The sequence below is a fragment of the Anabrus simplex genome, chromosome 1 (assembly GCF_040414725.1).
Source record: "Anabrus simplex isolate iqAnaSimp1 chromosome 1, ASM4041472v1, whole genome shotgun sequence".
In the NCBI taxonomy this organism is placed as follows: Eukaryota; Metazoa; Arthropoda; class Insecta; order Orthoptera; family Tettigoniidae; genus Anabrus; species Anabrus simplex.
Genome location: NC_090265.1, coordinates 1,304,986,334 through 1,305,012,979, shown reverse-complemented (window position 1 = coordinate 1,305,012,979; position 26,646 = coordinate 1,304,986,334). Strand labels below are relative to the sequence as shown.

Below are 26,646 nucleotides of genomic sequence, written 5' to 3'. Positions count from 1 at the left end.
GTTTCCTCCATTTTCTCTTATACTATTGATTTTGTGTAAACTTCGTTTACCGTACATGAAACGTCTCTTCATTATAAACAACTTTCGTTATGTTCATAATTTACCTTACTCTTCACATGACGGAGAAATTTACAATTTTCCGCTGGTATCATGCTCTGCATTGAGTGACCGACAGACCGACAATGAAACTACAGGTTACCATGGCAACGTCTCTGACTGCATGCCAGCAGGGAAGTAACGTATTGCCATTTTCCTCATCATGCTTTTAAATTCGTGGTTGTTCCGTGGGTAGAAGCCAAGAGAGGCGTCAATCGGCCTATCTGCGGGATATTGGCGGAATATCATTGGATATTATAACCGCCCTCGAATAGATTAAGTAATAACACCATTAGTCATCTTCTTATTATTTGTTTACCTAAGAATCACTGACCTAAATTTCTCCTCTGTTACCGCTTTATTATATCCATTACTCACACTAGCATAATTTATTGAGGGGCATTTGATTTTCCAATACATTCACTTGGCATTTACATATTTGTCGTTATCCGGCTGTCCGCAGTTATAATCCATTTTCTATTACTTTCAACTTTCTTAACTGTATTATTTCTTCCTTAATTACGCCGTATGTACGCGAGTGCTACAAACTACTGGATGTATTTCCACCAAGACTCATATTTAGAATATACCTGTCCTTGATAGGTTTTGGGCAAATATTGTTTCTAAATCCCTGAACTGACTGGGGGTTTATACGAAACCGAAACAGTGATTTAGCACTTCCACAAAATATACACAACCAAACTTAATGGAAATCTACCTACTTTGGTAGATAATAATTTCTAAACCTTTTTTCTCATGTGCATCATTTTGATACGAGGATTAATAAGGGAGATATCATTAACGGACCGTTTTTCTGTACAAGTCCCATCGGACTTATCTCCCGAGCGGGTGCGTGTAAAGCGTACTCCTTACAATTTGAAAACTACTGAAGACATTCGAACCAAAATTTATATTTAGCATCCACCTGTCCAAAGGTAGGTTTTAAACGTAAATAACATTTCATGTTCCGGAATGGACTGGCGGTTTATAGGGAACCGAAATGGTGATTTTACTCTTCCACAACATATACAGAACAAGACCAACCTGACTGGAAATCGACCAAACGTGATGGAATTCCACCTCTAAACCTTTTTTTTCATGTGCATTCTTTCGTCAGGAGGATTACTAAGGGAGATATCATGAATGGTCACTTTTGCAGGTTAAGTCCAGCGGACATAGCCCAAAAGGTGTTTTACATGGAGCAGATTCCTTATCTATATAAATCAAATCGTAACGACTGTGTGCCTCTACACTGACTATTTTGGCGAAATTTTCGTACAGCTTTCCGTTTAAGGGGTAATAATGACCATCTCCATAATTTTTGGTTTAGTTTCCTGAAAGTACTAATTTTTACCCGCCTCGCCCAAAATCCAAATTGCGCCATAATCTGCCAGAAGAAAAAGAAGATAATTGAAATTTGACAAAATTATACGTTTAAGTCTGTAACGAACGGAAAACTTCCTAGATCATTAAATTTTTCACTTTGAATCCCCGAAGAATATCGAAATACGCAGGCAATTTTAATGATAGTGCAGATCTTCGGAAATTCCTATCCTATAATGGATTGCACAATCTCCGTTCAATTTGGAATGATCTACAACCGTGGTCTTATGACTTTTTGCCGTATCTGTATCCCTTTTACGTTTGATTTTTCTCTTTAATCGATGTTAAGTCAATTTGGAATTTTCACATGCATAATTCATACTTTCAATTACTTATATGAAATACAGAATCATTAAACTCTTCACGAAAATTGGCCCACCCAGTAGCCATATGTGAGCCAAATGCTATGTATGTATCCGAAAAGTAATGTAATGTGAGATAATCTTACAAAACCTTTACCCTGTTCCACGTTTCTAATTCAATCTGACCCAAGAATAGATGACATATCATAGGACCAGCCATTTAGGCCACTAAATCCGGCGTGTCTTATGGTATAATCCTTTGTCGATATGACGTACGTTTAGTAGCAGTTAATCTGTAAATGAAGGTCTTCAATATTGTAAATACGCATATACTTTCGTATGTCGATCTATATATATTCACTGATGTCGATTTTTAGCGATCGAGAAAGGGTGGGTCTGCTATTGTAATAAGTACTCCCCACACCGACTTTGACTGGCAGTAGGAAAGGGTTCCTTCTCCAACTCCTGTGTAACTGTCATTAGTAAGGAAAGCCTACAATTATAATGAATAGTTCCCTTCTCGATTTGACTTGCAGAAGGCAAGTGAGCATGCAGTTTTGTTTAAAACTCCCCTACCCGATTGTGTTTGGCAGTAGGCAAGGGTGCCTATCATTATAAAGAAATGTCCTCATCTAAAATGTGACTGGCATTAGGCATAGTGGCCTGCTATTTTGATGGAAACTCACCAACTTGGTGTGACTGGCAGTAAGCTGGCTGGCAGTAGGAAAATGGGCCTGGCATTATAATGATAACTGCACAACTCAATTTCGAGTGATAGTAGGGTAATTGCCTGCCATTATAATAAAAACTCCTCAACTGAAATCTGTCTGGAAGTAGGAAGGGGGCTGCCATATTAACGAAAACTCCCCAAATCGATTTTGTCCGCGTAGTAGGCAATGGGGCCTGCAATTATTACGTAATCATCCCAACTCGATTGTGAATGGCAGTAGGCAAGTGAGTCTGCCGCTATATCACAAATCCGTAACAAACACTTTACATTGGAAACAACGTACGGGGAACTCCCCATGCTCTTTCTCGGATAACGCTAAGAGACATGCAATTTTAAAACAATCTTATTTACTGCATGTACACTATTTACTTCAATAACCGAATAGCTGCCTCTGTGGATCAGTGGTAGAGTGTTGGCCTCCGGATCCCAAGATAGCGGGTTCAAACCCGGCAGAGGTAGTCGGATTTTTGAAGGGCGGAAAAAAGTCCATTCGACACTCCATGTCGTACGATGTCGGCATGTAAAAGATCTCTGGTGATACATTTGGTATTTACCCGACAAAATTAATTAAATCTCAGCCATAGACGCCCAAGAGAGATCCGGTTTACTCTGTCTGCCATCTAGCGGACCTAGAGTAAAACGGAACGTCGAAATTGACGAGCAGCCAGCCAGATGGCGTCAAATCGAAATGTCTGCAAACGGTAGCTGAGGCCATACGATTATTATTATTGATAACCGAATACAATGTAGAATACCGTAGCGAAGCACGGGTACATTCGCTAGTAGACAATAAATTTCTTACTCTATAATCCAACTAAATTTGGGCATAGTATGAATTTTAATCTTTTCATTGCTGCGATCGAGTATTGTCAAGCTGCTTGAAATGGCCCGCCAGTGCAAGTATATTCGAGCCGAACTTTGCGCCACCACTGCTGCTGTCGAATGTACTTGATCTGCCTTATAACTGTGTTATATGCTTCTGCCATCTATTAGTCACACTTTATTTCCACGATTAGTTCTGCAGAAAAATGTATTTCTTTTGTCACTGTTGTAAACATTGTTTTTGAATGATAGGTGCCGCGTATGAACGTAAGATGCGTCTGGAGGAAATCTCACACTTTTAGAGGAGATTGAGTCTGATGTGGATTTCGACAGTGACAGTACTGATACTGAAGACAGGGAAGTGATAGGGAGTGAGAATTATGTTGATAGAGGTGATGATTTGCTGCCAGAGAGAGGAAGAAATGACACTGACCTAGGCCTGCCCATGTGGTCGGACAAGTTTACGCTGAAGGCGCATGCATTTCAGCCGCCAAACCTAGCTATGTCATATAATAATTTGACCCCTGAATGCCCTGAAATGGATTATTTTGAGGTGTTTGTGAATGAAGAGATGCCGGCGAGGCTAGTGGATGAAGCAAACAGATTTTATGAACAGACAGCTGATGCTAAGTTCATGGCAAGTTCTGCCATACTTCGATCAATATTGTGTGTTTCATTTTAGCTCTGCTGTTAATCGTGTGAATGGCATGGCATTTTATATAAATATGGTAGACATAGCCATAATGCAAATGAAAATTTCTAAGCATCTTCCTAATGGAAAGATATTTGCCATCTCATGTGGAATCTAACCCTGGATCTCAAACATGAACTGTCTCCAACACTGTAGGTACAAACTGGTTAGTTAAAATATCGCCTCCAAATATTATTCTGTATTGAGTGCTTGTATTTTATGCTCAAATTGGTGATAATATTTTGTTAAATGAAATAATCCAGCACTGGGGTCGCACTAGCCTGTCCAAGAATTCAGCAGCAAAAAGGTTAAAAGATGATGGTGATAACTGGCATAGGGATGTGGCGATGCCATCGCCCAGTGGGTAAGCACTGCAATTAGCCTCCTGAGTATTAAGATATAAGAACTTCATATTGTTCCGTATTGAAGCGAGTTAACTAATAGTATTGAAAGGTTGAACCATTTTATACTTTCTTTTAACTTATTAGTGAACTCCCAAGTATTGGCGGGTAAACCACAAAATTTACTTTTTCCTCCTTTTTTTTCTTTTTACAAGTTGCTTTATGTCGCACCAACACAGATGGGTCTTATGGTGATGATGGAACAGGAAAGGGCTAGGAGTGGGAAGGAAGCAGCTGTGGCTTTAATTAAGGTACAGCCCCAGCATTTGCCTGGTGTGAAAATGGGAAACTACTGAAATCCATCTTCTGGGCTGCTGACAGTGGGATTCGTACCCACTATCTCCCGAATACTGGATACTGGGCACACTTGAGTGACTGCAGCCATCGGGTTCGGTATAAAGCTTACTGTCGTGAAGAAATGCATGTCAGGCACCGACCAGCTAGTGCATAACAAGATATTAACGCAATGATCCACGATAGGCCTAGCAAGCCAGTGGTAGCATATTAACAATCCTTTCAACAATCAAGCGAGCCTCATATCAAATGTAAAACCAATACAAAAAGTGACAAAGCCTTTGTGTAGATCTGTCATGTATGACGACCAAAATGGCTCCAATGATAGAAAAATGTGTTCAAAGAAAAATATAAGAATTGGGACTATTAAAGTAGTATCCTTAGAAAAGGATGGAAGAATTCAGGAAATCACAGGGATAATGACACAGAGAAATATACTGAAATTGGAACTAAGTGAAATAAAAAAATAAAAAAGGGAGTGGTAGTAAGGTGCTGAAGAGGGGATATAAAATGTGGTGGTCAGGAAGAGACAATAGAAGAAATCGTGTTGCAATATAGTGGCTTAAGAACTGGCCAACAAAGTACTCAATGTGGATTATGTTTGTGACAGGAAAATTAAAGTTCAATTAATGATGGAAGATTTGATTTGACTTGATTTGATTTGTTTATTTATCATCAAGAGAGTTATTAATTATCCAATGATAGATGATATAATAAATTTAAATAATAACAGTTATCAGCAGTTACTACTACTACTAATGATAACTAAGCAATATATAATATATACATATTTACAAAACACATATGGAAGATAAAAACCATGAAAACAGAAAAGTGTTTATACATTTGAAATGACCGAAGGAAAGAAGTATAACTTTCAGTTTACCAAATGCGCAGAACAGGATACAAGGAACACTCTTGTCTATGAAGCGTCCATAAGATGTCTGCGAATTTCACTAGCTGACGAGTGGGTTACATCCACCATCCCACTAAATTCGTTCAGGGATCTTAGGGCCTGCATAAACCAAGAATTCCTGTGTGATTCTGTTCTGCACCTGGGTAGGTGAAAGATGACAGCCTGTCGGGTGTTCCGGGAAGGAACATGAATTTGTAGCAACTGGAGTAAATTGGGACATTTATGTATGAAACGTGCGTTAACATACCTGCGCCTAGTTCTAAGAGACTCATTACGCATCTTTGTACAAAACAAATCATAGTCTATCAATAACAGCTTGATACCCAAACATTTTACTGATCCATATTGATTATCTGATCTGTACTACCTCTAAGGCATTAACTAAGTATTGCTGTGAAGGGATGTACACTTCAGAGCAATACTCTAGACTAGATTGTATAAGCGAGAAATACAGAGTTTTCAATGGAACAACAGATTTAAAACTCTTGCAATTTCCTTTGAGAAAGCCTAATGTTTTAAATGCCTTGTTAACGATATTTAACACATGCTCATTGAAAGATAGACCTTTTGATTAATAAAAATGATACCAAGATTGTTAATTTTATTAACACGCTTCAATTCTGGATCCTTTATATGATAATTGAATTCATTAACTTGTGATTTTCTCATGAAGAATATTGCACTGCACTTTGAAATATTTAGGGTTAAATGACACTTTATTCACCAATCACTAATATTATTTATACCAGATTGTAACAATTCACAGTCACTCATCTTTTTAATTACCGTGTAGAGTTTAAGGTCATCAGCATAGAGCAGGTAGTTGCTCGAATGGATTTGTGATGGCAGATCATTAACAAATAGAAGGAAACACAAAGGTCCCAGTAGTGAACCTTGTGGAACTCCAGACATAGGTTGGTAAGGACGAGAAACGATGCCCTCATATTTTACTGAATTCCTCCTTTACAAAGGTGAAAAAATGAGTGTATCCTCCTAATTTAATACATCATATATTCCATCATTAGACGGTGTAAACAAATTCAAACATGTTTCAGCTCGTTTAAGCCATCTTCAGTGAAAAATGAGGGAGGTTGAAATAATTTATATAATACAAGTTTAAAAATGCCAAAAAACATAATGAAGGAACAAATGAAAAAACAAACAAAAGAGAGCCTAGACGGAAACAAAATTAGCACAAATATACAGTATTATTTTACATCATTATGTGGAGCAAAAAACAACTCACTGCAACAAAATTTGAATAGGTGTTAATACAAAAATACAAAAATAATAATTGAAACTAAAAACTGTGTTAACCTAAGAAGAAAAGAAATGAAAACAAATGATACAGATGGAAATGAACAATAGGTGCACATGGTGAGGTTGCGGACCTCATAGTTTACAAAATATTGGTTTTGTAACAATAACAAAACAGGTTGAAATCACTGTCGAAAATTCAGGCAGAAAATCTATCCTTATGGAAACCCGTCACATTAGTTTGGCTAGGAGGGGAGCAGAAGCGAAAAAATTTGAGAAACCAAGCCTGGTATAACGTGCAGGCGAAAAGCCTGTGACAAGGAAAAACACTGATGAAATTTAAAGTTTTAGAACAGAAACCGTGGTTTCCCATTTTCACACCAGTCAAATGCTGGGGCTGTACCTTAATTAAGGCCATGGTTGCTTCCTTCCCACTCCAAGGCCTTTGCTATCCCATTGTCGCCATAAGACCTATCTGTGTTGGTGAATCAGATTCTAAAAATAAAATAAAAATAAAAAAATGTAATGGATGGTATAAGAAAAGAGATAGTTACAAGTTTACCAGGATGCTGTTGGAACTTGCAGGACAAATCCATAATTGATTATATGATAACAACAACAGAAGAAATCAGAAGATGCTTGACAGATGTGAAGGTGATACCAAGCATTAATCTCGACAGTGACCACAGACTATTGATGGTGACATTGATGAAATTCAGAAAGGGTAAATGTGGGTGAAAAATACAGGCAAAAATCAAATGCTGGAAACTAAAAGATAGAGAAATCCAAGAGATATATAGAGAAAACATTAAAACTCAACTTCCTAAAGATGAGAGAAACGATGTTGAGTAAGAATGGAGAAGGTTCAAACAGGCTGTAGTCAAAGCAGCAGAAGAAACATGTGGAAGGACATCAACAAAAGTCATATACAAGGAAACTCCATGGTGGCATGATAGAATTGCAGAAGCAGTCAAGAAGAAGAAGAATGTGTGGAGAGAATGGTTCAGAATCAGAACGGAACATAATAGAGACAAATGGAAACAACTAAGCAGACCAGCAAGGAAAATGTTAGCATTGGCTAAAAAGATGCCCTGGGAAAATTTTACAAAAGAGATAGAAGAGAACTATAAAAATGACAAGAAAATATTACACCACATATTAGGTAACAGAAGGAAGCAAAGAAAATAAATCAAAAGTCATTAACAAAGATGGAAAACCCGTGTGGGAAGAAAAATAAATTTTGAAATTATGGAAAGAATATTTCCAAAATCTATATGAAGGACAAAATGAAACAAATGAACCAAGGAAATAGATGAAGATAAAAGAAAGATCACCATTACAGTGGAAAGGACATATAAATGATTAGATGAAATAAGAAAAGAAGATCTACAAATGTCAAATATAGAAAAAGCTGTATTAGAAATGAAAAACAGCAAAGCTCCTGGAATAGATGACATCACAGTGGAAATGATTAAAGCTATTGGAATGCAGTGACTGTATATAATAATGAAGATAGTTTGGATTGACAGAGAGATTCCTGATGATTGGACAAGGACAATTGTACCTATTTTTAAATAATGTAATAAGGCACTTTGTGAGAACTACAGAGGAATATTATTACTGTGTCACTGCATGAAGATTTATGAAAAGATTTACAATTAAGAGAAGAACAACAAGGATTTAGATCTGGAAGATCAACTGTTGATGCCATATTTACAACTAGACAAGTAGTAGAAAAGAAATGGGAGTTTGGGAAAGACATCACAGTTGCATTCATAGATATACAAAAGGCTTATGACACAGTTAGAAGAGAAGAGATATGGCAAGGTCTGTATAGAATGGAATTATCAAGAGAAATGCAATTCAGGATTAGAAAAATGTATAACAAATGTCTGAAGTGTGTTATAATAGATGGCAAAAAATCAGAATGGTTTAGAACAGACAGAGTTCGACAAGGAAGTGTACTTTCACCAGTGCTCTTTAATATAGTAATGGACAACTTTATGAGGAAAGTTTGCCAAGGGTCAACAGCAAATGATATGAAAGTCATAGCATATGCAGATGATGTGATGATATGGGAAGAAAATAAACAAAAATTGGAAGAACAACTAAATACCTGGCAGAGGGCAATTGAAGAAGCAGGCATGGAAATAAGTTTAACAAAAAGTGAGGTAATGAAAATCAGTAGAGAAAACAGAAAAATGAAGGATGTTAGGTGTAATGGAAAAATTCTTAAAGAAGTAGATCTTTTAAATATCTAGGAAGTAAGGTAACTGGGGAAGGTAACATCAAGGAAGAAATTTTGGAGAGGATAGGAAATTGCTCAAAATTTTATTACCGTATATCAGACATAATTAGAAATTGGAAATTACCTACCAAAGCAACAATCATTATATATAAATATGATTTGCCAATATTGACCTAGGGATCAGAATGTTGGACTTCAACAAAAAAAGATATCAGTAGATTACATGCAACAGAGATGCGCTTTCTGCAAGGGATCTTGGGTAAAACGAGGAGGGAGAAGATAAGAAATGAAACAATATGAAACATTCTACAGATAAACCCCCTAAAAGAAACTATGGAGAGAAATAGGCTGAAATGGTTAAGCTACGTCAAAAGAATGGGACAGGAAAGATTACCAAGAAGAGCTTTGGAACGGACAGAATCTGGAAGAAGACCAATTGGAAGACCACGAACAAGATGGAGGGACCAGGCGGAGGATGACTTAAATCAGAGAGGACTACAATGGGAGACAATGATGAACGATAGTCTGTGTAGAAAAAATTGCTAGTTGCTTTACGTCGCACCGACTCAGATAGGTCTTATGGCGACGGTGGGACAGGGAAGGGCTAGGAGTGGGAAGGAAGCAGCCATGGCCTTAATTAAGGTACAGCCCCAGCATTTGCCTGGTGTGAAAATGGAAAACCACGGAAAACCATTTTCAGGGCTGCCGACAGTGGGGTTCGAACCTACTATCTCCCGAATACTGGATACTGGCCGCACTTAAGTGACTGCAGCTATCGAGCTCGATGTGTAGAAAAAAGAGATGATTGGAAGAGGCCCTGTGAATGACCTGCATAAACAGAAATGTATCAAGAAGGGGAAGAAGAGATGGTGATCACATTACTTTATACTTTAAAACAGAACTGCAACCTACTGGTCATTCTGCCAAAGACTTTGACGACCTCTTCTAAGAAAGATGAGTGGTGCTCCAGCGAACACTCATCATGCAAAGTCCATGTAATCTGTAGTCACTTATTATTGCCCACAACCAGCTCTTTACACAGTGCATTGTGCTGAAATATCTAAATGCAAGTTTTAGCAGATAGAACCAGTGCAATGTTGACTACCTTGGATACTGATGGAAAAAATAATTTTGTTTCTTATGAAACTTCAATTAATTATTGGAGTCTTCTTGCATCAGCTTCAGACTTACAGGTATTTTGCCAAAAGTCACTACTACTACTACTACAACTTACTACTTGCTTTCCAATTTGGACAATAATTCTTGGATTTTCTTAGTTTATTTTATTTATTTAGCGTATGATGCTTACAAGACAATAAGAATTACATTAAATTATATTGTTACATATATACAATTTACAGTATTAGGAGTACTTTTCAAAAATGGATAGAAAGGTCTGCAATCCATGTAATTCCTTCTGGAGATGTTGAGTGGAGTTCATCCTAGGAGCCGGGATATGCACGTAGAGGGCACTCCTGCACAATATGCATGATGGTTTGCAATTCAAAACCACATTCAAATTGGGGAGAATATATCCAACACCACTGATATAGGGCTGCACCAGTTCAACTAGTACTACATCGAATTCTGTTTAACTTTGACCAGACAGTCTGTGGTAGATTAAAGCCAGCAAGCCTTCTAGTGGGATCACTGATTGAAATTAGGCCATGAGGTGTCGAGTTTAACCATTCATCTCTCCAGGTATTTCGGATGTTGAACCTAGTTGACGTAAGATCTACAGCCATCTTGCATGCTGGCTTTCTTGATTTCAATCTTGGTTTAGAAAGACGTTTGACATCATGATGAATTGGAAGAGCATCATTTTCCATGATCCTACACCACAGGCGAACAAGAGCTTGCTGTCTCCTAAGATGGGGTGGAGCGATGTTACATATTACAGGCCACCACTGGGAGGGAGTACAACGGAGAGTACCGAGGTCGATAGCTGCAGTCGCTTAAGTGCGGCTAGTATCCAGTATTCGGGAGATAGTGGGTTCGAACCCCACTGTCGGCAGCCCTGAAGATGGTTTTCCGTGGTTTCCCATTTTCACACCAGGCAAATGCTGGGGCTGTACCTTATTAATGCCACGGCTGATTCCTTCCCACTCCTAGCCCTTTCCTGTCCTATCGTCGCAATGAGACCTCTCTGTGTCAGTGCGACGTAAAACAACTTGTAAAAATGTACAACGCAGAGTACCAGAGATGATACACATTATCTGGCGAAGTTGAATATCCACTAGTTGGTAGTGAGAGCTATTTAACCAAATGCCTGCACAATATTCAGCTGGGGAATATACAACAGCCAATGCAGTAGTCCTGAGTGTACTGGCGTCGGCACCCTATGATGTTCTAGCTAACCTACCAAGTATGTTGTTACGACTTTTCAGTTTTGCAGCCGTTTTACCAATATGATTTTGGTAGGTGTCCTGTCCAATGTCACACCTAAGTACTTAGGACAGCTATTGTGCTTTAGGTATTGATTCCTAAACTTCACTCTAGGATGATAGTTTGCTTGTAGGAACTCAAGTGTTTCATATTTGGTGGAGGAAGCTGAATTTCAGAAACAGTACCAGTGGCAGCTGCTTGTACTCAGTTTGGGAGGGCTGCAAATCTGGCTAGCAGAGCATAGTGCAGGAGCTACATAGATCAGCTTACATTCTGTAATGTTGTATGTTGATTAGAGAATGCCTGTGCATGTTCTCAGTACTGTAGTATAGCAATGCAAACACCAGACCAGATGCCACTGAACAATACTGTTCTTTCCTGCAAACTGAATTTCAAGTAACGATATTATGGGGCCCAAGTATGCTATGAAAAGTAATACCTGATAATATTCGTCTTGTTTGGCAGCCATTTGAAAATTTTGCCTGTGACTTTGGAAAGAAGCCTACCCAGGCACAGAAATTTCAATTTTCAGAAGCTATTTCATGCACAGTTTTCAATATTTGCTCAAATTGTGTTACAACGTATGCTATGCTTTCAAAATTTATTATTAAACTCTTGACTATGAACCACTGATGGTACAAGGAAAATTCTAAGAACATAAAAATTGGAACCAAGAAAGATCAAATAATCTTAAATTGCTTGGGATTCACAGATGGCTTAGCATTACTTGCTAATAACATTCAAGAAGCCAGAAATCAGACTTAGCATTACTGGCTAATACACTCACTAGCAATGAAAGCAAAACACGATATATTTCAGACAAAATTTAATGTCACTCCATTTGAAATGTTGTATAAATTAAATGCTATGCCATTACAACGTGGCAATGTATCATAAGGTAATTAGCCCATTTGAGAAGTTTCAGCGCAGTAATTCATCAACATTACTGATCGTGACAATCACGACACCAATATTGCTGTTTCCTGCTTTTGGACAAGAATAACCACAAACAGCTGTCTTAAGGTTTATTGCTGTGAATTCTCATACCACTTAATTTTGTGGACATTACAGCTTGTCTATAACAGTTAGTCTTGCTTCTAAGTCAAGTCACAGTGGCCCTTTCACCTGAAATGTAGCAAGGGCCATAGCATTAGTGGAGGATGAGTGCAGTATATGCTATATATTAGACATTATAGGCACGTCTTGTTCTAACGTGTATAGAACTGTTAAAAGGTACAGAGAAGACAATGTTTACACCAGGAGGCCTGGTTCTGGTTGTAGGAGAATGAGATGAATGAATGGATTACTGTAGTTATTTAAGTGTATTTTATTTTGTGTATTTTTAAGTTAAGGACTCTTTCATGATTATTGTTATTGCTATTAATATTATTTGTTTTGTTTGTATTCAAAATTATAAGTTATGTAAATGTATATTCATCTAGTGGTTAAGTGTAAGGCCGGCCCCTTGGTGTAGGGGTAGCGTGCCCCAGGTTCGATTCCCGGCCAGGTCAGAGATTTTTACCTGGACCTGAGGGCTGGTTTGAGGTCCACTCAGCCTACGTGATTAGAATTGAGGAGGTATCTGACGGTGAGATGGCGGCCCCGGTCTAGAAAGCCAAGAATAACGGCCGAGAGGATTCGTCGTGCTGACCACACGACACCTCGTAATCTGCAGGCCTTCGGGCTGAGCAGCGGTCGCTTGGTAGACCAAGGCCCTTCAAGGGCTGTAGTGCCATGGGGTTTGGTTTTGTTTTTGTTAAGTGTAAGAGAGGGCCTTGAGCCCTAACTTCTTCACCAATAAAGGCACTATCTATCTATCTATCTATCTATCTATCTATCTACTGAGTGTGATTATCGCTTTCTCATGAATCCAGATTCTGTTTGAGAGCACTGGATGGAAAAAAAAGAGTATGGAGAAGGTCGAGAGAATTTTATTCACCCTGTACTTTCTCTGCAAGGACACCATTCAATGAAGGCTCTGTGATGGTCTAGTGATTAGAAATTGTATACCACCACCTCTCCTATCCACTGTGTCACAATACCTCAAAGTGAATAATTATGCAGTATTAAGTTCTGGGTGGCCATTCTGTCATATCATGACTGACAATCTATTCATGGAATAGCTGGTTCAAGTAGTTCCTCACCTCTATCCTGTTACCATATCAACTTCATATCAGCAAAGCAAGATCTGTGTTCAAGTTCAGGAATACCTACCTGTTGTAACATCTCAAGATATTAGTCACTGGTCCATCTCTTCCGAAAAGAAGGGTCCTGTGACATCTATCCTACAAATTCTACTCCAAACAGTCACACCAGGAGTGTGTAAGTCTTTTGAGATAACTTTGGATGTTTGGTAGCAAAGCAAATAAAACTGTGTCAGCTTATGCAGCCATTTGGCTTAAATGAAGCTTCATTGGTCTTTAGAAATGTTTTCAAAAAACATGGACCAGCTTTGTGGTAAATGAGAAACCTTTTGCAGGACTCTGAACAATGGTCTGGATTGTAGTGCATCCAAAAGCTGTAGTCAGCATATTGTGGATCTGGCTTCTTGAAGTGAAACAATTAAAATCCAATTCAAGAGACCTTTTTCTGTTGGAGTCAGGCTGAGCAATTCAGATGGTAGTGCGCTGGCCTTCTGGGCTCAAGCTGGCTGGTTCGATGCCAGCTCAGTCCATTGGTATTTGAAGGTGTTTGAATATGTCAGCCTCTAGTGGGTATATTTACTAGCATTAAAAGAATTTCTGTGGGACAGTATTCAGGCACCTTGGTGTCTCCAAAAAACATAAAAAGTAATTAGTGGTACAGTACATAAAACCCAAATGATGATGATGATGATGATCATCATCATCATCATCATCATCATCATTATTATTATTATTATTATTATTAATATTAATATTATTATTATTATTATTATTATTATTATTATTATTATTATTATTATTATTATTATTATTATTATTATTATTATGGGGTTACCCGTGGAATGCAGAGGTGAAAGAAGGTGCGGCCTGGAATGGGTCTAACTACAAAGCTGAGATATTGATTAAAATTGCATTAAAGGTTAGATTTTCGAAATTAGCAAAACATAACAATTTTGACATAGAATTTGAACATTCAACAAATAACAAGAAGTTAACAAATCAGGTACAAAACCAGGAAAGCCAAGATTTAGAGACACTTGAACGATCTGGGCTTCAAACCCTACTTTTACCATTCCTGAGCTCTCAGCTCACAACCACATATTTATCAAAGGGCAGAAAACCCCTAATAACCTGGAGTACTTGCTCCCACCTAGCACTATCAGGCCTCCTAGAGGCACATATCCAAATACAAGAAAGAGCTGACCCACTCTCAATTTTTCAAGCCTATCAAAGGCCACAACGGACTTTACTATTAACTGCCCTCAAGGCACACTTACAAAGAAACAGGGGTATCTTGTACCCAACCTAATGGGCCTTAGTAGAAAAATAATAGGTTAAGTTAATGGCCCGCAACACCAAGTAGAATGGAGGCGTGTACTTGCACTCCTACATGAAATCTTTTAAAACCTAAGAGGCACTAGGCCGATGAACCAGGGGCTATTCCCAAACTATGGAGGTGACTGGTATAAGAAAAATTTAATACATTAAGGAAGAAAAGTTACCAAAACCTAGTCACCTCAAGGCAAAAATGAAGGGGAGCTCGAGAGGGTAAAGCACTTTCTATCCCCGATTTACAGTTAAAGATATGTGAAGTTTTACAAAAGCGACGACAAATTACATGTTTTCAAGATAGGTTACATAATAAAAGTTTTGGACCTTCCCCGCGGTTTAAACTGCTGAGCTAGCAAGTGGCCATTACCTTGTTGAAGAGCTGCTGCCGGATGAAAGAGGTGCTTCCCGCCTCCTGCTACACTTCCATACACTAGGCTAGATGTTGTTCGAGTGGCCGAGAGCCAGGAAAATCAGCAGATTTTATACTCTTAGGGAAGATTCGAGACCTTTCAAGAATAATTAAGACACACCCACAGTCGTGTATTGGGTAGCTTACAATTACACATCCAAATCGAAGAAGAAAGACACGATTGGTCAAAAATTAATTAAAGAAATTCTGGGTTGGCTCACTGGCGTGAAGAAAAGATTTATATTGCCAACCCACAAATCAAAGAAATTTAGTAAAGGACAAACTTATGAATGCAAAATTTCTTCAAATAAAGTTCTTCCACTTCGCACCAGGGTGCATGGTCATAGTTTTTTAGTAGAGACATCTATAAGAGAATGTCCACACTTCTTGATCAATGGAAAACAAAACAAGTTGAAATCCACACAGTCTTGACAACTTCGTAATCACAAAATTTACGGTAGTGGCATCTTCTGAGAAACTTATGAGTTGATACAGTTGTTAAAGTTCAGAGTTTCTCCTGTAGAGGAGTACTTTAAGGCGGAAAATTTAAATGTGTGGCGTAGAGGTGTACCAGCCGGTACAATTATTATTATTATTTTTTTTTTTTTGAGGGGGGGGGGGGGTAATTTGTGATTTACTGAAAGAAACACAAGCATTCATTGTAGGCACAACCCAGAAATAATGACAATCCAATATCAGAGAAGATACAAAACATAAAATACAAATAGTATGGTTCCCAACTCCCACCACTTACACATGTTGTACTCATTTGCTCAGGATGTGAAAGCTGTATATGTGTTTATGCATGAACATATATGAAAACTGTGGATGAATATTTGGGGAAAAAGGCTTTTATCCCATCCTCTATTGAAGGTGTACCAGGATTGGCAACACCAAGCATGTGGCTGTATGGTTTTGATCATGTAGCTATCAGCTTGCATTCGGAAAATAGTGGGTTCGAAACCCACTGTCGGCAGCCCTGAAGATGTTTTTCCATGGTTCCCCATTTTCACACTAAGCAGATGCTGGGGCTGTACTATAATTAAGACCATGGTTGCTTCCTTCCCCTTCTAGCCCTTTCCTATCAAATCACCCACCGTAAGATCTATCTGTGTCTCTGAAAACTGTAAAAGTAGTTAGTGGGACATAAAGCAAATAATATTAATTCTTAGACCTATCTCTGTTGGTGTGACGTAAAGAAGATTGTGTAAAAAGAGAAAAAAAAAAAGAATTATCCACCATTGGGCTCCATCTGTCTGGCCTTTGATGCTTAATTTTGTCTGGCTCTTCTCTTTTATCTTTCCTGTCCAGTCCCCCTTGCTCTCCTTCTCATCCATTGACAATGACTTTAGGATTAATATTTTTTTCATTATGTTAAGGAAGGAAAGATAGAATTTGTGTAATAAATTAACTGAATTTCAAAATACTGTACTACTTATGGGATGATTGTAATTTGTACTTGTTTCCTCTTTCTTTTGTTGCAGTGGAAGCCTCAAGCCATAGTATTTGAGATTTGTACCAATAAGAAGTTCGATATGATCATTATGTTATTTATTGGTCTAAACATGTTGACGATGACTTTGGACCATTACCAGCAGTCGCAAGCCTTCAGTGATGTCCTCGACTGGCTAAACATGATTTTCATCGTGATCTTCAGTTCTGAATGCCTTATGAAGATCTTTGCCCTGCGATATCATTACTTCAAGGAACCATGGAACCTGTTTGATTTCGTAGTTGTCATCCTATCCATATTGGGTAAGTTCCATTAAAGATTGATATTAAATGAATGGCACTGGCTTCCCCATTCATTTGTAATATAATCCCTTTTGGAACTCGCTCAAGAATGGCAAGAATGACTTCTACATAATCATTTACACAAATAATTATTTTATTTCTTAAAATATTTAATGTCCTGTACACAGTAAATTTTTGTGTATTCTGATAAGTTAATTAACAGTCTATTGAGGAATACAAAAACACAATATCACAGATTGTTACTGTAGGGAAGGTGGAGTTTGTGGCTGAGGGAGAAATCCTGTATGTATACCTGGGATTTAATTATGATGATCCCATTTATGACATTTACAAATTACTTCATAGCTTGTAGAGATTTTTCCTCATTTTAATGAAATTGAGCATGATTCAGAAAACCTTTTAGGGTTGAAAGCATGTCTTATGCTTTACTGGTACTTCAAGCCACAAAAGAGATTATTAGACTAGAGCAAAGGCATGATATAATATTCAAAATAGCAGTAAGTACCTTTAGAGTGTAACTGAATGGGACCTGAAAAACAAGTAATTTCCACACAATGTCTTGAATTTTCTAATCAATATGAAACGTAATAATTTGGTAATAATGTATATTTTGGGTATTTAATACTATTCATAAAAATGAAAATGTTTGTGTGTCTCTAATGCTAAAGGAGGGGTATAATTTTTCCTTCTTAACTATGCTTCACTTATGAAATTTATTACTCTTGAATCCTGCGCCTTCATGTTTAGGCCCCTTACTCAGCAGAACTAATTCACTTAAAAATGCATCTGTAATATCTTGATTAGATGTGTGTTGTTGCAGTATAGCTGAATTTATATAATAAATAAATCTAATTATTATACATACATACATCATCATAGACCAATATGCCTTTCAGCATTCAGTCTGCAAGCCTCTTTGAATTTACTAAACATCGCCACAATCCTCAATCTGCAACTAGTGCCGTGGCCTCATTTACTGTAGTTCTATACCTCTTATCTTTAAATCATTAGAAACTGAGTCTTACCATTGTCATCTTGGTCTCCCTTTACTTCTCTTACCCACCATAACAGAGTTCATTATTCTCCTAGGTAACCTATCTTCCTCCGTTCGCCTTATATGACCCCACCACCAAAGCCGGTTTATGCGTACAGCTTCATCCATTGAGTTAATTCCTAACTTAGCCTTTATCTCCTCATTCCGAGTACCGATCTTTACTGCTCTTTGGTTCAATCTCACTATATTAGCATCCTGGGAGAACACACATCCTCTCTGCAACCCAATTGTCAACATAAATGCCTTTGATTGATTTTAATAATTGACATGAAATAAATAATGCTGGAAAAGTGGTTGAACATTTAAGTTACTAGTATGTATTATTATCTCCTTTTACCAAACTTTAACTAATGGTGTCACAAGATTCGCAATCTACTCTGCTTACCCCCCTGCCATTGTTTCCACCTGTTTGTACCAGCAATCATTCTCGCTACTTTCATGTCTGTTACTTCTAACTTATGAATAAGATATCCTGAGTCCACCCAGCTTTTGCTTCCGTAAAGCAAAGTTGGTCTGAAAACAGACTTCTGACTTCCTTCTTACAGAATACTGTTGATCGCAACTGCGAACTCACTGCATTAGCTTTACTACACTTTGATTCAATCTCACTATATTAGCATCCTGGGAGAACACATACCCTAAATACTTGAAATTAAAATTATCTACCTGTTCCAGTTTTGTATCACTAATCTGACATTCAGTTCTGTTGAATTTCTTACCAACTGACATCAATTTAGACTTCAAAAGGCTAATTTTCATATCATACTCATTGAACCTATTTTCAAGTTCCAAGATATTAGACTGGAGGCTTTTGGCACAATCTGCCATTGAGACTAAGTCGTCAGCATAGGCCAGACTGCTTACTACATTTCCACCTAACTGAATCCCTCCCTGCCACTTTATACGTTTCAGCAGATGAACCATGTAAACTATGAACAACAAAGGTAAAAGATTACAGCCTTGTCTAACCCCTGTAAGTACCCTGAACCAAGAACTCATTCTACCATCAATTCTCACTGCAGCCCAATTGTCAACATAAATGCCTTTTTGATAATTGACACGAAATAAGTAATGCTGGAAAAATGGTTGAACATTTAAGTTACTAGTATGTATTATTATCTCCCTTCATTGAACTTTAACTATTGATGTCAGAAGATTCCCAATCTACTCTGTTATTGACTACATTTGAAATGTAGCACTTCTTGCAGCTCTTGCTGTTAAATCCATAGAGCTCAGTAATACCTGAATATGTATGATTGATATTTATGTATGTGCAATCACTATCATCATTGTCATCATTAGGATGTATTGTTTCCTTATGGTCAGGGACCTATGCCTACCCAGTATAACCAGTTAAATACAGTAGAAGTCCACTATAGCGAGTACGGCATATAACGAGAACCCCGTTAAAACGATACCTGTCGTCCGTCCCTTCAAAATTCGTATATTAAACTGTGTATTATCCTTCGGTTACAGCGAGAGCCCTAGCACTGACGCATCCGTTATTACGAGCGATTGTGCGCGCTTGAATTTTTCCGTTGCCATTATTTATGCACCCAGTCATTATACTGCATGTGATCGATCATCTTCGGTACCGTATAGTTTTCTTGCTATGCCCATCAGCGAGCTCTCTCGTCGACATTCGAAGGCAATGTCGGAGTCGATTAGTAATACCCGTCAACTGCTCTTCCGCAAGGAAAATGAAAGATGAGAACATGTTTTCATAATAAATGCGTAAATAGCCTACCCAATAACCGTTTTTAACTCGGAAAAGATAAATGCTGAATAAACGATCGCTTAATTATAATGTAAAATACCGCAATTAAGTAAGAATGAGATAGGCCTACACCTCAAGATATGGCAGAGTGCATCATTGATTACAAGGTTAGTTTATATTTTCTCACATCCGTTAAATTATGGAAAGGCTATTATCATGTACATTTATAGCGAGAAAGTTATAATAAATTCTCTACTGGTGCTTGAAGTATGTTCTCATCATACATACAGTACAGATAAGTTAGGATAGGTGACACTATTTGAATAACAAAACTAAAACTTTTGCCACAAAATGCGATCGATCATCTTCAGTACGGTATAGTTTTCTCGTTATGTGCATTTGCGAGCTCTCTCGTCAACATTCGAAGGCGATATTGGAGTCAATTAATAATACACGTCGACTGCTATTCTCTAATGAAAATTCGAAATGAAAGAGGATAACACGTTTTTGTAACAAATGCATAAATAACGTCGCCGATAGCAGTTGTTAACTCGTTAAAAATAAAGGCTGAAGTAAACGATCTCTTAATGGTATACCGTACACTGGAATTAAGTAAGAATGTGATACACCTCAAGATATGGCAGGGTATATCACTGATTTCAAAGATAGTTTATATTTTTTCTCGTCAAGTTAAATTTCGGAAAGCTATTCCCATGTCAATTTTTAGCGAGAAGGTTATCATTTCTCTACATGCGTTTCTAATAGGGTTTAATTATACATATACGGTTAGGTTAGGTGATGCCGTTTGAAGAAGAAAACTGAAAAGTTTGCCACAGAAGCCTTTGGAGTGATATTGTATTTCTCCGAATCCAAGACGACGTTTCTTTCTCAGAATCTCATGTGAAAAATCAAGGGTCGTTTTGCATTCGCGGCCTGATAGTAATGAACACCACTGTCAACTACCACAGTAACCATGCTGTTTCTTTTCACCCCTTCCCCGCTCCCCCTACGCGCACTCTAAACTCGTTGACAATAAACGACCGCCTATTTATCATTGCTAGGTGCGGCGACCGGTTGAACAGTGCCTACGTGTAACGTCACTGGATCTCGGGAAATAGTGAAGAGAGAATGACATTCTATTATCCTCTACAAAAACGTTTCTCAGATCTGCAGAATGGCATCAAAACGTGCGAGCCTTCGAATTCTTAGAAAGGCCACGGCTACTCAGTAACAGAGTTATAACATGTCTGCTAAAATTAAGTTTTATAGATAGCAGGAATATTTTTGTGATAGATCGCCGTATTGTAAAGATACGTGGAACAGGTATTGCCGGCAAATTTTCAACGGGTTCTTGTCGATGTTATGATGCCATTTTAAGTTCATGGCTATGAAACACTAGGAAATGTATAATAATTGTGCAGCCACAAGAAAATACGGCATAGACTAACTAGAGCCAATATTCGGCATTACCGTTAGACAGATAGCTTAAAAATGCGTTCTGCACAAAAAATGCATTCAGTGTCCCGCAACAAGGACACTTTAAAAACATCGAAGATGAAATTGTGAGGTATGTGCACAAAAATGCAAGGGTGGAATTGCCATACCGTGGCGCAATAAACTCGTTCGTTGACTTTCAAAGTCCGCGATTAAGATCTATCCATCGCTAGCCGCTATAGTTGGCCGAATCTGGCAAGCAAGACGTGCGTGTAGCGGCAGCCAGTTCTATCTGACGCTGAGTGAAAGTAACAGTTTTATAGTAAGCAAGAATATTTTCCTGATGGATCATCGTATTGTAGAGACGCATGGAACGTGTATTGCCGGCAAATTTTCAACGAATTCCCTTCAACATTACGATGCCAGTTTTAAGTTAATGGTTATTAATTGTACAGCCGCAAAAAATATGGCATAACTAAAGCCAATGTTTGGAGTCTACAAATAGTTTAAAAATGCGTACTGTATAAGGAAGACATTCATATGATTTTACAAAGCACTTTTTAAGCCTGATTAATTTTTTTTGAAGGAAAAAATGGGGGTCATCTTGGATTTGGAGAAATACGGTAATATATATTTTTCGGAATGAAATTGAACACACACTTTCACGTTCTGTAAGATTTCGAAAAACAACAAACACGTAAGCCGTAGTGTGGATATTATCCGCGAAAACGTGAGTTTTGAACAAACTGATTGCCATTTCATACTGATTTTAATGTATATGGGGGTTTTCCTGACTTTTACAAAAAAATCTGATATACCGACAATTCGCTATAGCGAGTAAATTTTTCACCATTATGAATTCTTGCTATATCGGACTTCTACTGTACATTGAATAAAACACCTACAACTTCTTTGAAAGAAACATTATATTACAGTAGCTACAATTTCAAACATATAGTCTGCCATTTTTATTTATTTTCAAAGCCTACAACAACAAAACAAAACAAAAAACCTCATGGAATAAATGTGTCATCCTCCCACCTTTTGACGCCAACCACCATCACATGTTTATAAACAGAGATGAGAAGATATTTTAACTCTTCTTCCACTTCTGGTGAAGTTGCAGATGCCAAGACTAATTGTCACAAGAATTGCATTGCTGGGTAAGGCTGTCTCCTCACCCCCACCTTCAGCCTTCAATGGATAAAGATGACTCATAGGACGGATGAGTTCTGCGGATGTCTTCACCCGAACTACCCTGATCACTTTGTGTTTACCTGGAAATATAGCTGTCACTCTCCCCAGGAGCCAGTCGATTCTTGTCATCACTACCAATGATGTCCGCATCTCCTACCTTCCACTGCCGGTCAGACTCCTTGCCCGATGAACAGTGCAGAAGGCTAAACATGCATTCCAGTCAGCATGTTCTCCTCAGTTCATCCCTCAGCTGTTGAAGGTACTGAGACTTTCTGGAGAGACTGACCTGATCTAATGGGTCTAAATTTGGATTGCCAATCATGGGAATGTTCTGAAGAAACATTGACAGAGTTCAGAAGTACCATTTCATCACAGCTTTCTGAAATGCAGGAGAGGGGCCTGAAGTTCAGCACCAATTCACAATCAGTAATCATAGTCAGCAGTTCCTCGTATGTCAAGATAGCCTGGCCTAAGACAAGCTGTAATAATTTCTTGACCTTTGCACAATACGCTCCCAGAATCCACTCCACCAATGAGCTGATGGACAACTAAACTTCCACTCGATTCTAGTAACTGATGTTTCCACACATAATTTTTTCCAGTTAATGTTGTCAAACTAATTGTTAGCCCCTGCAAAAGTTTGTCCCATTGTTAATATAAATCACATGAGGCCTGCTTCACCAGGTTATGAAATGCCTAAGAGCTAGCTAAAGCCCTGTAGTGGACAAAGTCATTACTAGTAATGGACTGATCTAACTACTGCACACGTAAAAATCACAATCCTAGCCTTGTCCGTGGGCTTTAGAAATAGTGGTCCAACAAGATCGAGTACTACCACCTCAAACACACCTGCATCTCTCACACGATCTTCTGGAAAGGCTGATATTTCAGGAATTGATTTTTTCATTTCAAATCTTCTGCACTGGATACACTTCCTTATGACTTTGTGAATGGTTCTTCTTCTCTCTGGTATCCATTACTGCTCCCTTAGTATGGCAAGTAGAATCTGAACACCAGCATAAGAAGCTCTCAAACGATGATCTTTGATTTTCATTTTTCATTTTCAAAGGGTGATTTGATGGGAATTAAAACCAGTGCATGGAAATCATATTCTTCCTTTCAGTTGATTTTTGTTTTAATTCTGACCAGGCTCATCTGGTCTTTGAAAAGGCACAATGTTTTTTGGTTATCCCTTTCCATAAATTTCTCTTCTTGAACAACATTCAACAGTCATTTCTTCACCATTGAAATTTCAAAACGATCCATTTCAGAAGTGGCATTCTGCACCACTATGTCCTTTCTGGCATTGTTGATGAACTGCAGCATCCAGGCAACTATTCTTATGATTCTTGAATGCAGAGAAAAAAATCTTATACATATTGCTTTTTCTGGTAGATAAGCATAGTCGTGGTAACAAGGCCTTTTCTACTTTCTTCTTCAACCTCCTCTTCATTAACTTAGTACACGATGGTCAACTCTTTTCTTCCAATTTTAACCTAGTGGGGTCCCTCCCACCAATAAGAAGAGACCAGCTGTGATGTAGATCAACCACTCAGAGTAGATCAGCTGGGTTGTCTGTACCTGGTAGATGAAACCAATGCTTAGGGTTAGTTAGTGTTCTTTAGTGACAAACACTCCCCAAGCTTCCTCTCTTCTTAACCAACATAGAACAGAAGAAGAGTCACTCCAGTAGTACTCCAAGATGTCCATCAAATTCAAGCTTTCCTTCACCAAAAATGCGAGACTTGATACTATAGTGCAAGCTAGTAACGCCAGTCTCGGTTTTATTCCTTTCTTGAGTGGCTCTACCCTAGATTTTTCTGTGACCATTTGCACTTTAAACTCTTTTCCATTAAATATCTGAAGAAAATAACAGCTGCATAAGACACTTGACTTGCATCTCAAAATACATACATACTCCACAAGGATCTTTCCTCACAATTAGAAAATGTTCTAGACATTTTAATTTCAGTAATAGAGGACAATTTATTTAACTACTTATTGAATTTGATTTGGGCATCTTCACTTACCAGACTATCTCAATTTATTTTCTCTCTCCAATTTTCCCATCGTGAAACCTTAGGCACAATTGAACCGGACAGGTAAAACCAATTGGGTAAAAAATTCTTTGAGCCACCGACAAAACTGTCCTCCTTCTGAGAACATCAGAGTTATTTAACTTTACTGTTTACATGATAAAATATCAGCCACAGGGTCCCACAACAAACCCAAAATAGGTGTCATTCAACATGGTGTGCTCCCACCCTCTTAGGTCAAATTCCCCTTGCAATAATAGCTCCCTCAACTCATCCATCCATCCTCATCCAGACACCTAACACTTCCTCCGTCAAGCAAGATTCTGTTAGTGGTAAAAGCATTAACCCTTACTTATCTTGAGTAACACCTATAGACTCTAAAGCCCTCAGCTATGCTTCCAACTTGTCATACAAACTAGCAAGTAGAGTCTCCTCCCTCGTTTGAGAAACACTTTTCACTTTAAGACTTACCAGCTACCTGACATAGAATTCAGTCAATAAATCCTCCCTTCCAAATCTACCATGAAGGGATTCCATAGCCTTAGAGTAATTTTCAGCAGTTGGAGGGGGAGAACTCGTAACTAATTCTCTAGTGCAGTTGTCAACCTTCCTGGACCAAATCAAGTATTAGAATTCATGTTTGTCCTCAATTTCAGAGTCCTCAAGAATGCACCAAAATTGTCCCCAAAATTCCAACCAGTTTTTTAACATCCCCATCAAATTTCATGACTTCTATTTTAAGTAATTTCAACTCTATAAAATAAGGACAATAAAAATGAATCTGGGAACCATCCAAGTTCGCACTTCCTCTATATGATATGTTGTTGTTTGGAACATCAGTCCATAGACTGGTTTGATGGAGCTCACCACGCCACCCTATCCTGTGCTAACCTTTTCATTTCTACATAACTACTGCTTCCTACTTAAAGACATTTATAAAACGATACAGAAGTTGAAAACTAGAAAAGCAGATGGGATTGATAAGATTTCTGGGGATATGTTAAAGGCTATGGGTTGGGATATAGTGCCATATCTGAAATACTTACTTGATTACTTTGCATCAAGGAGGTATCCCGAATGAACAGAGAGTTGTAATAGTAGCTCCAATGTACAGGGGAAAGGGTGGCAAACATTAAGCGGATATGAGGAGTAAAGGATTGGAATAAATTATCAAGGGAAATTTTCTATAAGTTTCCAAGTTCTTAAAAATGCTTAAGAAAAAGCTAGGTAAACCATTGATAGGAAATCTGCCACCTAGACAACAGCCCTAAATGCAGATCATTGATGATTAATTAACTGACTAATTGATTGATTGATTGATACTCGTAATCTGTTTGTCATATTCTTACCTCGGTCTACCCCTGCCATTTTTACTGCCTACACTTCCCTCAAAAACTAACTGAACAAGACCTGGATATTTTAAGATGTGCCGTATCATTCCATCTCTTCTTCTTGTCAAATTTTGCCAAATCATTCTCCTCTCATCAACTCAATTTAGCATCTCTTCATTTGTGATTCGATCTACCCATCTCACCTTCAGCATTCTTCTGTAACTCCACATTTCAAAACCTTCTTTTCTCTTTCTTTCTGAGGAAGTTATTGTCCATATTTCATTTCCATATAATGCCGCACTATATATAATATGATACAATTAGTCAAAATAACACAAATTCTTCAGTACAACTTAATCATTTATCAGATGAATAGGCTCAACTTTTTCATCTGCTGATAATAATATTGCCTTGTATAGTACATATCTACTGTAATATTATCGGATGCATTACAAGACGAAAATATATTGGGGATGCCTGAGTAAATGCAGCACTGTGATATTCTTGAAAAGTAGTACAGTAAAATATCTTTTACAGGTTATCTAATCTGAGACATCTGTGGTAAATTAATTTTTCTGGTTCCTAATTAAAAAATTGAATCTTGTACAAAATTTGTATGCTGTAGCATGTAGTTTCCTTTGATCGAAGTTTTATAATCACAGCATGTGATTATAAATAAATGAAATATAGAGCTATTTACTTAGCATGCAAG

At 37.9% G+C, this 26,646-nt stretch overlaps 1 protein-coding gene across 1 annotated transcript in view; it reads left to right on the top strand.

Annotated features, from left to right (window-relative positions):
• Nucleotides 1-26,646, top strand: part of para (paralytic) — a 947,817-nt gene that overhangs the window by 881,019 nt on the left and 40,152 nt on the right. Inside the window, exon 33 of the mRNA XM_067137715.2 lies at nucleotides 16,895-17,165. Within this exon, the coding sequence (XP_066993816.2) occupies nucleotides 16,895-17,165 (271 nt within the window). The remainder of the gene's footprint in view (nucleotides 1-16,894; nucleotides 17,166-26,646) is intronic.